The sequence below is a fragment of the Mirounga angustirostris genome, unplaced genomic scaffold, assembly GCF_029215605.1.
Source record: "Mirounga angustirostris isolate CCGP_5_RB_7025 unplaced genomic scaffold, mMirAng1.0.hap1 SCAF_12, whole genome shotgun sequence".
In the NCBI taxonomy this organism is placed as follows: domain Eukaryota; kingdom Metazoa; phylum Chordata; class Mammalia; order Carnivora; family Phocidae; genus Mirounga; species Mirounga angustirostris.
The window spans coordinates 105,066,459-105,081,330 of record NW_026991720.1 but is presented as its reverse complement, the minus strand read 5'-3'; the positions used below and the strand labels follow the sequence as shown (position 1 = coordinate 105,081,330).

Below are 14,872 nucleotides of genomic sequence, written 5' to 3'. Positions count from 1 at the left end.
GGTCCATCCCTGCCGTGGCACACCGCAGGGTTCCCTTCCCGTTCGAAGGCTGAGTCACGTTCCACCGTGTGGATGGACCACAGTTGGTTTTGCCCCTCAGCCGTCGACGGACACCGGGTTGCCTCGGTGTTCTGGTTATCAGGAATGACACTGCTGTGAGTGTGGGTGATTTCTTTGAGATCCTGCTTTCAGTTTTTTTAGGTGTCTACCCGGAAGTGGAATTGCTGGGTCATACAGTGATTTTATTTTTCAGTTTTTTTTTTTTTTAAGATTATTTCTTTATTTATTTGACAGAGAGAGACACAGTGAGAGAGGGAACACAAGCAGGGGGAGTGGGAGAGGGAGAAGCAGGCTTCCCGCTGAGCAGGGAGCCTGATGCGGGACTCGATCCCAGGACCCTGGGATCATGATCTGAGCCGAAGGCAGACGCCTAATGACTGAGCCACCCAGGCACCGCCCCGCACCCCCGATGGTTTTCTTTTTTTTTTCTTTTTTTCTTTTTTAAAGATTTCATTTATTTATTTATTTGACAGAGAGAGACACAGCGAGAGAGGGAACACAAGCAGGGGGAGTGGGAGAGGGAGAAGCAGGCTTCCCGCTGAGCAGGGAGCCTGATGCGGGACTCGATCCCAGGACCCTGGGATCATGATCTGAGCCGAAGGCAGACGCCTAATGACTGAGCCACCCAGGCACCGCCCCGCACCCCCAATGGTTTTCTTTTTTTTTTCTTTTTTTCTTTTTTAAAGATTTCATTTATTTATTTATTTGACAGAGAGAGACACAGCGAGAGAGGGAACACAAGCAGGGGGAGCGGGAGAGGGAGAAGCAGGCTTCCCGCCGAGCAGGGAGGCCGATCCCAGGACCCGATCATGACCCGATCATGACCCGAGCTGAAGGCAGAAGCTCAACGACTGAGCCACCCAGGCGCCCCTTATTTTCTGTTTTGATGGGAGCCATCGGAATGGGTGTGTGAAGTAGTCTCTCATTGTGGCTTTGATTTGCATCTCCCTAGTGACTAGTGATGTTGAGCATCTTTTCATGTGCTTATTGGCCATCTGTATATTTTCTTCAGAAAAATGTCTGTTTCAAGTCCTTTGCCTACTTTTTAAACAGGTTGTGTAGTCTTTTGGTTGTTGAGTTATAGGGGTTCTTTACATATTCTGGATATTAACTGCTTATCAGACGTAAAGTTGCAAATACCGGCTCCCGTTGGTTGGTTGTCATCCCACTTAATTGATTATGGTCTTTGATGCACAAATGTTTTTAATTTTGGTCCAATTTATCTGTTTTCTTTTATTGCCTTTGCTTTTGGTGCCATAACCAAGAAATCGTTGCCAAATCCAATGTCATGAAGTTGTTCCTCTGTTTTTTTCTAAGACTCTTAGAGCTTTAGGTCTTACATTTAGGGGTTGGATCCATTTGAATTAACTTTTGTATGTGCTGTGAGGTAAGAGACCAACTTCATTCTCCTCTGTGTGCAACTCTAGTTCTCCCAGCACCGTTTGTTGAAAAGACTGTCCTTTCCCTATCGATGGTCTTTGCTGCCTTGTCAAAAATCAGCTGACCACGTATGTGAGGGTTTCTTTCTGGACTGTGTTCTGTTCCATCAGTCTGTGTGTTTCTCCTTATACCAGTACCATATTGTCTGGTTATTATGGCTTTGTAGTAAGTTTTGAAATCAGGAACTGTGAGAATAGATGAAATTTAATACTGATCGATGTAAAGAGGCATTTGCATTTGGTTTACACATGCGCACAGGAAGCAGATGGAAAGGCACTGGCCAGCTGCCACTCTGTGGAAATGTTCTGGAATGTTTATTGGTGAGAAGCTAAGTATGAGCCACTGCTTACGTGTGCTGCTTATTTATTCTCAGGCTGCTCTTTCAGAGGGAGATTCTCAGCCCTAGAGAGGGTGGGGAAACCAGTGCACAGTTTAGCTTTATTCCCTCTCCCCAGCCCCCAACTTAGAGAAGATGAAATAGAAAACTTTTCAGAATGAGTGTATGTCTCCTGCAGAGCTGCCCAGCCCACACGGACAGTTGCTGAAAGCAGCTTTCCTGAAGTTTCAGCCGCTTGACTTGTACCTGCCGCCGTGTTCTGGGTGCACATCGCCGGCTCCTCTTCTGTGTGAGCGGGCGATTGACTGCCTGGCACGGCCCTGGGCGGACCAACTTGGGCCCCTGGTAATCCCCAGAGTGACCTGCCTGTTTGGTTCCTCAGTCGGAGAGACCGTCTGCAAGCAAACACAGTTTGATTTCTTCCTTTCCAATCTGTACCTTTTTTTTTTCTTGTCTCATTGCATTAGCTCGGACTTCCGATACAGTGTTGAAAAGCGGTGGTGAGAGAGGACATCCTTGTATTACTCCTGATCTTAAGCAATCTCCAGGCATCTCACTTGTTAATGAGGATGTTAGCTGTAGGTATTTTTACATGTTCTGTATCAATTTGAGGAAGTTTCTTTCTAGTCCTCGTTTGATGAGAGTTTTTGTCATGAATGGGTGTTGGATGTTGTCAGATGCTTTTTCTGAGTCTGTTGATCTGATGTGATTTTTCTTCTTTAGAGTGTTGATGTGTGATGGATTACATTAATTTATTTCTGAATTTTGAATCAGCCTTGCCTACCTGGGATAAATGCAACTTGGCCATCATGTATATTTATTATCTTTATATAATTTATATAAATATCTTTATGCCTTGTTGGATTTGATCTGCTAATATTTTGTTGAGGATTTTTACATTTATGTTTATGAGAAATATTGATCTGTAGTTTTTCCTTTCTTGTAGTATCTTTGATTTTGATACTAGGGTCATGCTACCTCATAGAATGGGTTAGGATATTTTCTGTTTTTATTTTCTGGAAGAGATTATAGACACTTGGTATCATTTCTTCCTTTAGTGTGTGGTAGAATTTACCCGTGAACCTGTCTAGGCCTGGTGCTTTCTGTTTTAGAAGGTTATTAATTCAATTTCTTTAATAGATCATATACCTACTCAGATTATCCATTTTTTTATGTGTGTTTTGGTAGTTGTGTCTTTCTTTTTCTTTCTTTTTTTCTTTCTTTCTTTTTCTTTCTGATTTTATACTCATGAAAGCAATCTTCTGATAATGGATTTTTAAAAAAAATTTATTTATCTTTTCAGGCTCCCCGTTGAGCAGGGAGCCCAACATGGGGCTCGATCCCAGGACCCTGGGATCATGACCCAAGCTGAAGGCAGACAGACGTCCAACTGACTGAGCCACCCAGGCGCCCCTAAAGATTTTATTTATTTATTTGGCAGGGAGAGCAAGAGAGCACAAACAGGAGGAACAGTAGAGGGAGAGGGAGAAGCAGGCTCCCCGCCGAGCAGGGAGCCCGATGAGGGGCTCGATCCCAGGACCCTGGGACCATGACCTGAGCCGAAGGCAGACACTCAACCATCTGAGCCACCCAGGCGCCCCTATTCTTGTGTCTTTCAAAGAATTCCACTGTGATTCGAGAACACACTGTGTATGGTTTCTAGTCTTTTAAATTTGTTAAGGTGTGTTTTATGGCCCAGAATGTGCAGTTTCTTGGTGAATGTTCATGTGAGCTTAAGAAGAATGTCTATTCTGCAGCTATTGGATGAAGTAGTCTATAGATATCAATTATATCCTGTTGGTTGAGGGTGTTGAGTTCACCTGTGTCCTCACTGATTTTCTGCCTGCTGGGTTTGTCCATTTCTGATAGAGAGGGGTGTCTTGAAGTCTCCAGTCGCAATTGTGGATTCATTTATTTCTCCTTGCAGTTTTATCAGTCTTTGCCTTGTGTATTTTGATGCTCTGTTGTTTGGTACATACATGTGAAGGATTGTCACATCTTCTCCGAGAACTCTTTCCATTAAGTAAGGTCCCTCTTTAAAGTGGGTTTCCTGTGGGCAACATGTAGTTGGGTCTTGAATTCAAAAAAAAATTTTTTTTAGGGGCACCTAGCTGGCTCAGTTGGTAGAATGTATGACTCTTGATCTCAGGATCATGAGTTTGAGCCCCATGTGGGGTGTAGAGATGACTTAAATAAAACTTAAAAAAATGTTTTTAAATTAAAAAAGTTAAAAAACATTTTTGGTAAGCTCTGTGCCCAACATGGGGCTTGAACTCACAACCCTGAGATCAAGAGTGTGTGTGCATGCTCTCTCGCTCTCAAATAAATAAATATAAATAAATCTTAAAATCCCTCAAATTTCGTTTGCGGGAGAAAGTTTTTATTTGTCCTTTGTTTGAAGGACTGGTTCACTGGATACAGAATTGCAGGTTGGTGGGTTTCTAGCAATGCTTGAGTGTTTCATTCCTCTCGTGCTTACATTGTTTCTGAAGAAAAGTCCAATATCATTCTTTTTAAAGTATTTTTATTTATTTTTGTGAGAGAGAAAGAGAACGAGCGGGGGTGGGGAGGGGCAGAGAGAGAAGCAGACTCCCCGCTGAGCAGGGAGCCCGATGCAGGACTCCATCTCAGGACTCTGGGCTCATGATCTGAGCCGAAGGCAGATGCTTAACTGACTGAGCCACCAGGCATCCTCATTCTTTCTTTTTTTTTTTTTTTTTTTAAGATTTATTTATTTATTTTTAGAGAGAGAGCGAGAGAGTGAGCTTGGGAGAGCCGGCGAGGGGAGGGCAGAGGGAGAGGGAAAGAGAATCTTAAGCAGGCTCCACACTGCATGTGGAGCCTGATGCGGGACTCGATCGTACGACCCTCAGATCATGACCTGAGCCGAAACCAAGAGCTGGCTGCTCAACTGCCTGAGCCTCCCAGGAGCCCCAGTCTGATTATCATTCTTATCCTTGTTCTTCTGTGGGTAAGGTGCTTTTGTCTTGTGGTTTACCTGAAGGTTTTCTCTGTGACTGTTTACAGTTTGACTATGAAATGCTAGGTGTCAGGCTTCAGTCTTTATTCCGCTTTCTCTTTTCTCCCTGTGTGCCCTGCCTGGTGCTCTCTCAGTCCCGGATCTGTGGTCTGGAGCCTGTCGTTAGTGCTTCTCCTGGTCATCCCACCACATGCCTGGCACAACTTTTGGAATTTCCTGGTCGTTTTTGGATATCCTGTTCCATCTTTTTCATGCTTTTCCCTCTTTGCTTTCCAGTTTGGGAAGTTTCTGTTGATATATCTTGACGTATTTGCACGCCTGCTGACCCTTCCCTTGGCTGTGTCCAGCCTACAGATGCATCCATCAGCCGTACCCATCCCTCTTTGTTTCTGTTATGGTGGTTTTGATCGTTGGCATTTCCCATCGATCTGTGTTTAGCATTTCTATGTCTCTGCTTACATTACCCATGAAGCACAATGTCCACTTTTTCTTTTGGAGCCTGTAACACATTAATCCCACTGCGTTATTTATAAACTTTATTTTATTTTTTGAAGATTTTATGCATTTATTTGACAGAGAAAGAGAGCAAGAGCACAAGCAGGGGAGATGGGCAGAGGCAGAGGGAGAAGCAGACCCCCGCTGAGCAGGGCACCTGATGGGGGACTCGATCCCAGGACCCCGAGATCATGACCTGAGCCGAAGGCAGACGCCTAACCGACTGAGCCCTCCGGGCGTCCCCAATCGCACTGCTTTAAACTTTGGGTCCGGTGGCCCCTGAGAAACAGCCCTGCCATGTCTGTGTCTGGTTCTGGTGCTTGCCCTGCCTGTTCAGACGGCGTTTTCAGCTTTCGGCATCCCTTGTCGTCAGCTGGACATGACGTATGGGGTAACAGGAACGGCGGTGGATGGGCCTTCCGCGTGAGGCCGTGTGCTTACCTGGCTGGAGGATGACTCTGGGGAGGGGTGTGCTCTGCCGTCCTGTGGTCAGTGTGTCTCGCTCCTCCAGGGAGCCAGTGCCCCTGGACTGTGACGGCCACACGTGCTTCTTGCTGTTTCCCCCTTTAGGCAGGAGCTGGGTATTTCTGTCCCTGGCAGTTCGCTTGAGGAAGGGCCCCTGTTACGGGTAACAGTCCTCACAGTGCGGTACATTGGCAGGTGTGGGAGCGTCTCCTGAGCCGGGAGAGACTGCTCTAAGAATTCAGAGCACACTTCCTAGCGGAGGGCCCCCCCGCACCCCGCGCCCCCCACCCCGAGCCAGGCCAGCAGGCCTGGTGGTGGAAGGCGGAAGCCAAGCTGTGTTCTGTGTGTGTCCACGATGGTCTGGGCTGATCTTCCCTTTCTCATGGCAGCTTCTCTCCTCGCTTTCTTGCAGTACTTAGGTCAGTTAACGTCCATACCAGGATACCTGAATCCCTCCAGTAGGACCGAAATCCTGCATTTCATAGACAATGCAAAGGTAACCCCATCCTTCTGACCCTGACCTGTGACCCCTGGCCTGTGATACCTCCTAACCCCAACCTCTGACCCTCAGTCTGCTCCAGCTCCTAACTCTGACCTCTGAGCCTCGTACTCTGACGCTGGCTCTTGGTCCTCTGCCACTGGACCTTCACGGCTGGGAGGGAGGACCCTGTCCCGTCATATCATAGGTGTGCTTGGCTCTTGGGCCATAAAGACTGAACCTGTCTGAACGTGAACTTTATTCTCCAGGCTTTGCTCCTTGTGGTTTTGGGCTGTTTTCAGAATTCACATTTTCCAGACACGTAAAGCACACACCACAGGTCTGAATCAGAGCAGCTCTAGAAGCAACAGAGCTCCCGGAGCAGGCGTGGCGGGGCGTAGGGAGAGTTCTGGCCTGTGCGTGGTGCAGGGTTCCTGGGGGCCGTGGCAGGCCTGCACTTCCGATGCGCTGCGTCCCTTCCAGAGAGCCCACCAGCTCCCCGGACACTTGACCCAGGAGCACGACGCTGTGATCAGCCTGTCTGCCTACAACGTCAAGCTGGCCTGGCGGGACGGGGAGGACACCATCCTCAGGGTCCCCATCCACGACATCGCTGCTGTGTCCTACGTGCGGGATGACGCCTCGCACCTGGTGGTCCTGAAGACAGGTATGCACCCGGGGGGGGGCGGGGTCAGGGGTCCTTGGCAGGAACAGCCCACATCTTTGTTCTCAGGAGTGAGTCTGGGAATTTAGTGGAGCTCTGGACACAGTTTCTCCAGCATTGGGTCAGCTGCCACCTGAGAGGGGGCCTTCGCTCAGCCCCGCCAACATGTGGGCCCTGCCTTTGGCCACAGGCTTCCCAAAGCTGGGTACAGAGAGACCAGACCATTGTGGAGCTCCTGGTCCCAGACGTCCTGAGCATGTCCTTGTAGGAGGGTCAGGAGGAACCTTAAACCAGGCACTGGCCCCCAGCCCCCTCCATCCGGTCCACCCCCTCCCCGCCCGGGGTTGGGAGCCCAGTGTCACCTCCTGGGCTCTCCAGATGAGCTGCCCCCCCGACCAGTGCCACAGCCTCTGCCTGGAACCAAGTCACTGAGACACGAGGAGAGACGTCACGCCCCTCGGGTGGGGTTCTGAGGTTGGCACTGCGATACGGAACTCATCGTGGGCTCCTTTGGGTGTTCTGGAGCCGGACAGGGTCCTGAAGCCATTCATTTCCAAAGGGCCCGTGGCGGGGGCCGAGGGGGGCTCAGGCAGCGCAGAGGGAAACTGTTTTTCCGCCTGAGGTCGGCAGTTCATGGCAGATCCGAGAGATTTTCTTTTTTTTTTTTTTTTTTTTTTAAAGATTTTATTTATTTATTTGAGAGAGAGAGAATGAGAGAGAGCAAGCACATGAGAGGCGGGAGGGTCAGAGGAAGAAGCAGACTCCCTGCCGAGCAGGGAGCCTGATACGGGACTCGATCCAGGGACTCCAGGATCATGACCTGAGCCGAAGGCAGTCGCTTAACCAACTGAGCCACCCAGGCGCCCCCGAGAGATTTTCTTAAGAGCCAGGCCCTGGTGAGCCTCCTCGCATGAGCCCTTGAGCTTGGGGGCCTCTCACGGCACAGATCGGTAGGGGTGCTGCGGGCCCACCACACCCCTCTGTGCTCTGCTGATCCCTCATTTCCCTTCGGTACATCTACTGTTGAATGATGGGCATTACTTTAGTGTGAACAACACGAAGCTGCCCATATGTAACAGTTTTAATGTAAAAAAATGGCTCAAACTAGCAGAAAGCCTGGGACACGGATTACCTGGTGTAACATCCCGCTCAACGGTGAGGACCGTGTTCTCCCGCTTCACAAATGGAGTAGCGGAGCACAGAGGTTGAGTGACTGGCGGGGGGCCCAGCAGGGTGTGGCGGGGCCGGCCGGCCTGGGAAGTGGCTTCATCGGGGCTCCTGCCATTGCCTACCTGGGCGCGGACGGTCCCGCAGGAGGCCCGAGGTCTGGGGCATCCTGAGGGACAAAAAGCAACGGGAAGACTGACCTCTGACTGGCGCCTGCAGGCGTGGAAGCTGGTGGGTGGGGAGCTGGGCCCCCTGGTTGGTTGTGTGGTGGGACACATATCAGCGTTAATCATTAGAGCAGATTGCTAAGAAAGAGGTAACAGATTTTTTGCGAGGGAGAGAATGAGCGCTGTAGGAGATGCTTTGCAAAATGAGACGGAAACCGGGACCCAGAGCTTTGAGGGCTTTTGAGTTAAAGGAAGACAAGGAATCCCTGTGTCCTGGGTATCTTCCTCATTTGAGCAGACGGTCCTGAGACCATGAGCCTGCGCGTCCCAGTGGCCCCAGCGTGCTGGGTATGGGATCCTGCACGTAGGGGTCCTCAGTGTGCTGGCCGTGTTTAGTAAGTGCCTACCAGCGCAGCCCACGTGTGCACGTCTGCGGGCCAGGCTGTGCTGGTGCCTGGGGCAGCGTGGGGGACATGGGTGTGTGGGGTCTGGGTCTGGCTACAGGGGCTCCGTGTGGCGGGCATTGCTTGGAGGGCAGGTGACCCGATGTCCAGGCGCAGCGGGGCGGGGCAGACCGTGCAGACGCGGAGGGTGTTTCTGTGGGTGTCGGACGGCGGATGGGGGATCTGAAGCCGGAGCTGTGAGGACAGCCTGCGGGACTACGACCGGGAATGCTCACGTCAGACAATGCTGGGGGCCACAGAGCTACTTAAAATGTTCTAGTAGCCACAGTAAAGGAAGTGAAAGGAAGCAAGTGAAATCAGTGTTAATGTATTTTATTCAGCCCTTTGTATCTATGCATAACCAGTATGACCATTATTAACAAGATGTCCCCTGTCTTCTTTGTACTTCCCCCGAGACCCTGTGTGTAGTCTGCACTCCGCACACGGCACCGTGTGCACTTGCCACATTTCACGTGCTCAGGGCCTGTGGCCCAGTGGTGCGGTCCTGGGGTCTGACGGCGGCGTTCGTGGGGCTCATGGGGTGCCAGGCCCCGGGCTCTGCGGGCACACCCGTCCCGAGTGTGGCTTCTGCCTGGTTCCCGGCTCCCAGCCACGTCTGAGCTTCGGGTGCCCTCCGGGCTGGGGTGGGCCTGTCCGGAGACACCCCAGCATCAGGGGGAATGTGAGCTTCACTTCCAGCTCCTGCTCCCCGGTCCCATGTGCTCGTGCTTCCCAGGGCGGGGGCCTCCCTCCCTGCTGTGGGCAGGCCGGGGGCTGCCCCGTGCGTCCGCGCCCTGGGACCTTTGTCTGACGAGGTGGTGGGCGGAGTGTTAGAAACGTGGGCCGGGGTCCACATCCCCTCCTGGACTCTGCCCCTCTCACGCCCTTGGGCCCCACACCTCAGTGTCCCCATCTGTCAGGATTGTGTTCATGCCCATGGTTCCTGTAAGCGGAACCCTGGGAATACCATCTTGTGTGTAGACCAAAAGCAGCTAAATATTGGCCATTTCATGTCTCAGCCCAAGATACTAGCATCATCCGTGGCAGGGATGCTAGAGGGCCCTGGAGGGTGGCAGTTCTCGGTGAGCAGTGGCCAGAGCAGCCGCCGCGGAGTGAGGATGGGGGCAGCCTAGCTGGGAAGGTGGGGCAGGGGGCACGGCTGTCCCTTACCTGAGCCAGGTAGGGCCTGCCTAGAGCCTGCTGGCAAGCTCCCAACCTGCTCTAACCTCCTGCGCTGTTGACTTCTCAGCCCAGGACCCTGGCATCTCCCCCAGCCAGAGTCTGTGTGCAGAAAGTTCCAGAGGCCTCACCGCAGTCTCCCTGTCAGAGAGCGGAGTGGGGCCTGTGGAGGCCTGCTGCCTGGTAATCCTAGCCACAGAGAGCAAGGTGAGTAGAGGGTGGGACCTGGGACTCAGGCCCGCCGATACCCGCCGATACCCGGCGCCTGTCCTGCCCACAACCTGTCCAGGCCCCGCCCACCTCCCCGACCCAGGCCCCTCCCACACCCTGACCCAGGCTCCTCTCATATCCCTACCTAGGCCCCTCCCACCCAGGTCCCTCCCACACCGTGACTCAGGCCCCTCCCATAGCCCCCCCAACCTGGCCCCTCCCACCTCCCCCCAGACCCCCGCCCACAACATGCTCAGGGCCCTGCTTAGGCCCCTGTCCGGCTCACTGAGTCTGGTGCCTTCAGGCTGTGTTCCTTCTCTTCCAGGGGCCTCACCCTTTCCCCAGCGCTGATGGGGGTGGTGGTCTCTGCACCCCAAGCTGTGCCCTGGGAGTGGCAAGTTAGGGCTTGGGGCCCCCTCAGCTACCCACGGGCTGCCAGCCTCCAGGAGCTCCTCGGTCGCCTTGTTTGTAGTTTCTGTGTCTGTAAGACTGCAGTGGGGACCCCCTGCCTTGGGGACCCTTTGATCAGTGCCCTCCTTGGCTCTGCCCACCTTCTGGCCAGTTCTTCCTCATGGGGCTGCCTCCCTGGCCTGTCCCCACTGCAGGCCCCTCTGGTCACTCCCCGTGTCCAGGGGCAGAACCGCCCCGGAGGGGACCCTGCCCTAACAGCACGCGTGTGAAGCCGTGTCCCGTGCTGGGAGTGCTGTCCCCGAGCCTGGGGCAGCAGCCTGGGCAGGGTGTTGGCGGGCCAGGTGGGGGGAGCAGGAGGGCTGGCAGCTGACTGGCACGCCTGGCCCCCTCGGGTCCAGAGAGCCGCCTGGACGTGAGCTGGTCCCCATGTGGCCCCGTCGGGCAGTGGGAGGCCAAGGGCCCTCGGTCCTGGTGCTGGTTGGGCATCTGAGGAGCCAGGTGGCCGGCACGCTGTCCAGGAAGGTCCGGCTCTGTCCCCACGGCAGGTCGCTGCGGAGGAGCTGTGCTCTCTGCTGGGGCAGGTCTTCCAGATTGTGTACACGGAGTCCACGATCGACTTTCTGGACAGAGCCATATTCGACGGGGCCTCGACGCCCACCCACCACCTGTCCCTTCACAGCGGTACGTGGGCGTGGGCGGGCAGTGGCGCTGCTGTCCCCGTCCCTGTGGCTCTGTACCAGTGCCTCGTTCCCAGACTCCACTGCCCAGGTCCATCTGCAGGCGGACACGGCCCCCGCCCCGGGAGCCTGGCGGCTTCCTGCACCACGTCGGGGGGCAGGGAACGCCTTCTCAGCTGAAGTCCCTTCAGCTGCCTCAGAACAGAGGGCCGGGGGCTGGAGGCGGTGTGTGTGGGGAGGAACCCCAGACCTCACAGCCCCGGGGCTGGGGTGGGGGGAGCACGTGGAGGCCACCCCCTCCTCTGTATCTGCGGAGCGTTTTGGGCAGGCGGCTCGCTCAGCCCGGTGTTCCAGGCACCAGGAGCGCCGCCTGCTCCTCGCACCGCTCCCCGACTCCGCACTTCTGAGCCGCCTCTCCGAGCTCAGCATCGTGCAGAACGGTGTCCGTGTTCCTCACGGCCTGTGTCACGCGGACCTTAGGTCACCCCACCCGTCCGGTGTTTCCCGAGTAGCTGCGGTGTCCCGCGCTCTTTGCTGGTGCCGGGGGTCCCGCCTCCCTGCCTGCGTGGAGCCCACCGGGCCCAGGCTGGGGGCCAGCCCTGCCCTGACCATGGCTCCTGCCCTCGGCCAGCCCCTGCGGTGGGGCAAGCTGTCCGACCTCTGGGATCCCAGTCCTCGGCTAAAGCGGCAGAGGAGACAAAGTGACCGGGCCCCAGGACGCCGCGCGGCAGCCACGAGTCCCGCTTGTGCTATCCTTGGCCCTCGGGGAGCGCCTTCCAGCGCCCCGTTTGGGGCGTCCTGCCGAGACCGGAGCGTTGCGCTCAGGCGGTGCCGGTCGGGACGCCCCCGGGGGAGCCGGTGTGGGTGCGCGCCCCCCGGGGGGCCTGTGGCTCTGCCCCGGAAGGCGTGCAGGTGCCCCCGCCAGGGCCCCCGTCTCGCGGGGTGCTGGGCCCCGGCACTCGGTGCCCCTGCCCACTGACCGGAAGGCCCTGTGTCCGCACCCCTACAGACGACTCTTCCACCAAGGTGGACGTGAAGGAGCCGTATGAGCCGGAAGCCGGCACTTTGTGAGTACCCCGGCCGCCGGCGCCCCGGCCGGAAGTGCGCGTCCGCAGGGGGGCGGGGGGCGCGGGGCGCGGGGCGCGGGCGCGAGGCGGAGGCCGGAGCCGCGTGCCCACGGCTCCGTCCTTGCAGCGCCTTCCCCGAGTGTGCGCACGCGGGCGGCGTCTCGCCCGTGTCCTTCTGCGCGCAGCCGGCGCCCCACGCCAAGACGGTCAGCGAGAGCGAGCTGAGCGCCACGGCCACCGAGCTGCTGCAGGACTACATGCTGACGGTGCGCCCCGGGCCGGCCCGAGCTGTGGCGGCTCCCTGGGGGCGGGGGGCGCGCGGCGGACCCCCGGCCTCGCCGCCGGCCTCGCGGGCTCCGTGCGCGCGCGCGCCCCGGGCTCCTTGCGGGCGCGCTCCCTGGGGGCGCGGCGGGGGCGGGGAGGGGAGGGGAGGGGCGGCGGCGGCGCCGCTCACCGCCGCACCCCTGCCCCGCCGTGGCAGCTGCGCACCAAGCTGTCCTCCCAGGAGATCCAGCAGTTCGCCGCGCTGCTGCACGACTACCGCGACGGGGCGTCCGTGCACGAGTTCTGCATCAACCTGCGGCAGCTGTACGGGGACGGCCGCAAGTTCCTGCTGCTCGGTGAGCCCCGCGCCGAGGCCCTGGCCAGCGGCTGGCGGGACCTGCCCGGGGCAGCCAGACGGAGGGGCGGCCGGGAGCTGCTCGCCCTGGCGCGGGGGCCAGGGTGTGGCTCCTCAGGGGCTTGGCGCTGCCGTGGGTTACGTGGGGGACGAGGAGTTTGCGCACGGGGGAGTGGACCCCGTGTCCGGGGAGGAGGACCGGCCTTTGCGGGGGTGCCGGCCCTGAGAGCTGGGTGGGCAGGGTGGTCGGGGCCCTGCCCACTGCCCACGCCCTCGGGCATGACAGTGCTGACCCTAGAGACCCCGGCTGCGTGATGGGGGCCGGCGGAGGCTCCCGGGCTCTGCCCCCACCATCCAGGGGGGCCTGGGTTATACCCTTGTCAGCAGCCACTGAGGGGCTCTCCACTCACGGGGGACGTAGGGCCGGAGGCCTGGCCTGCTGCGTGCAGTCTGAGCCCTTGCCGACCCTGTGGCCTCCCCGCCGGGGTCAGCCATGCAGCCAGGGCTGGGGTCCGAGGCCCCAGCCCCCAGCTCCATGTTCCTTTCTGGCTTATTCTTACAAAAGTGGGTGGTACCCCTCAGAGGTCAGCCTGCCTCCCCCCCGCCCCCGTTCTGCACCCGGAGGCCTGTGGGTGCGTTCCACCAGGCCCGAGGGGGGGGAGATGGGGCCAGCCACCCGCTGCAGACGCGGGACCTGCGCGGGCGTGTGGTGCCCGTCGGACGGGGCTGGACGCGGGGCGGGTGGGGCGGGCAGGCTCGTTCTCCCCGCAGGAGGCCTGGCGTCAGGCGCACCCTGTGTCCACAGGTCTGCGGCCCTTCATCCCGGAGAAGGACAGCCAGCACTTCGAGAACTTCCTTGAGACCATCGGGGTGAAGGACGGCCGAGGTATCATCACCGACAGTTTTGGCAGGTACCGGCGGGCCCTGAGCTCCGCCTCCGCCTCCACCTGCACCGGGAACAGGGCCACCGGCAGCTCCGACGACCAGTCCGCGCCCTCGGAAGGGGACGAGTGGGACCGCATGATTTCGGACATCAGCAACGACATCGAGGCTCTGGGCTGCAGCATGGACCGGGACTCGGCCTGACGGCGCCGGGAGGGGCCCACCGGTGCGCCCTCTACTGTGAAGGATCGGCCTCGGGGCGCCGGTGCCCAGGAGGGGTCCTGGGGGTCCTTTCAGTTTTGCACACGACATTCTTGTCGAAACTCTCAGAGACCTTCAAAGAAGTTTACTGCGATGTGAATAATTCCTTTCTGGTCCCAGCGTGCTTCTGGTCTCGCGGGGTGGGAGCCAGGCCTGCACGACGGGCTGGGCGCTGTGGCGTGGGGGCCGGCTGCCTGTTGGTGCTCGTCGCAGCAAACCGGGAGCACGGGATTGGGGCTTTTGCTTCATGGACGTGGGGTTGGGACAGCAGGGGGCCTGGGCGCTGGTGCGAGTGCAGGTCCTCGCTGCTGGGTGCGGGCTCCGGGTTCCCAAGCGTGGCGCCTGCCCTCCTTCCCCCCCCCCCCCCCCCCCCCCCGAGAGCCTGTCATCCTGGAGCCCAGGGTCCTGGTCTCCAGGGGGCTTATGGGGGGCACTGTGTTCTAGGTCTTCCCTGGGCTGGGCCCCTCCCCTGCCCTTGGCACATGGGGAGGCAGTGGGGGTGGCCCTGGAGACGCCCTCCTCACCTAGAAGGTGCCTCTGCCCTGGGAGACCCCCGACAGCATGTGTGGGAAGCCCCAGACCGAGCAGGGTGGGTGCTGGGGTCCCGGAGAGGGAGCACAGAGCCCTGGGCCCACAGTGAGGCCGTGTGGGGGCCAGGCGGGGGTCTGCGTCCTGGCCAGCGGCAGGTCGGGATGGGAGGAGGGCTCTCAGACTTGGTTCCGGCCTGCGCTGTCCGGGAGCTGGTAGTTGGCCCAGACCCGCAGAGCTAAGGGGATATGGGGTAGGTCTCCAGACAGGAGTGCAAATCAACCTGCTCTGGAAGCATCTGGAACAGCTGAAGTCATCCAGGCAGGGCCAGCCCATCCTGGG

The 14,872-nt window shown here is 57.6% G+C and overlaps 1 protein-coding gene across 5 annotated transcripts in view; it reads left to right on the top strand.

Moving 5' to 3' along the window:
- Positions 1 to 14,108, top strand: part of CCM2 (CCM2 scaffold protein) — a 46,941-nt gene extending 32,833 nt beyond the window's left edge. For all 5 annotated transcript variants that reach the window (XM_064575517.1, XM_064575514.1, XM_064575518.1 and 2 more), the window contains 8 exons: positions 6,190 to 6,273; positions 6,739 to 6,922; positions 9,946 to 10,082; positions 11,042 to 11,177; positions 12,183 to 12,240; positions 12,368 to 12,506; positions 12,722 to 12,860; positions 13,665 to 14,108. In XM_064575517.1, coding sequence (XP_064431587.1) covers positions 6,190 to 6,273; positions 6,739 to 6,922; positions 9,946 to 10,082; positions 11,042 to 11,177; positions 12,183 to 12,240; positions 12,368 to 12,506; positions 12,722 to 12,860; positions 13,665 to 13,945 — 1,158 coding nt within the window. In that variant the 3' untranslated portion in view covers positions 13,946 to 14,108. The remainder of the gene's footprint in view (positions 1 to 6,189; positions 6,274 to 6,738; positions 6,923 to 9,945; positions 10,083 to 11,041; positions 11,178 to 12,182; positions 12,241 to 12,367; positions 12,507 to 12,721; positions 12,861 to 13,664) is intronic.
- Positions 14,109 to 14,872: the final 764 nt, after the last annotated feature.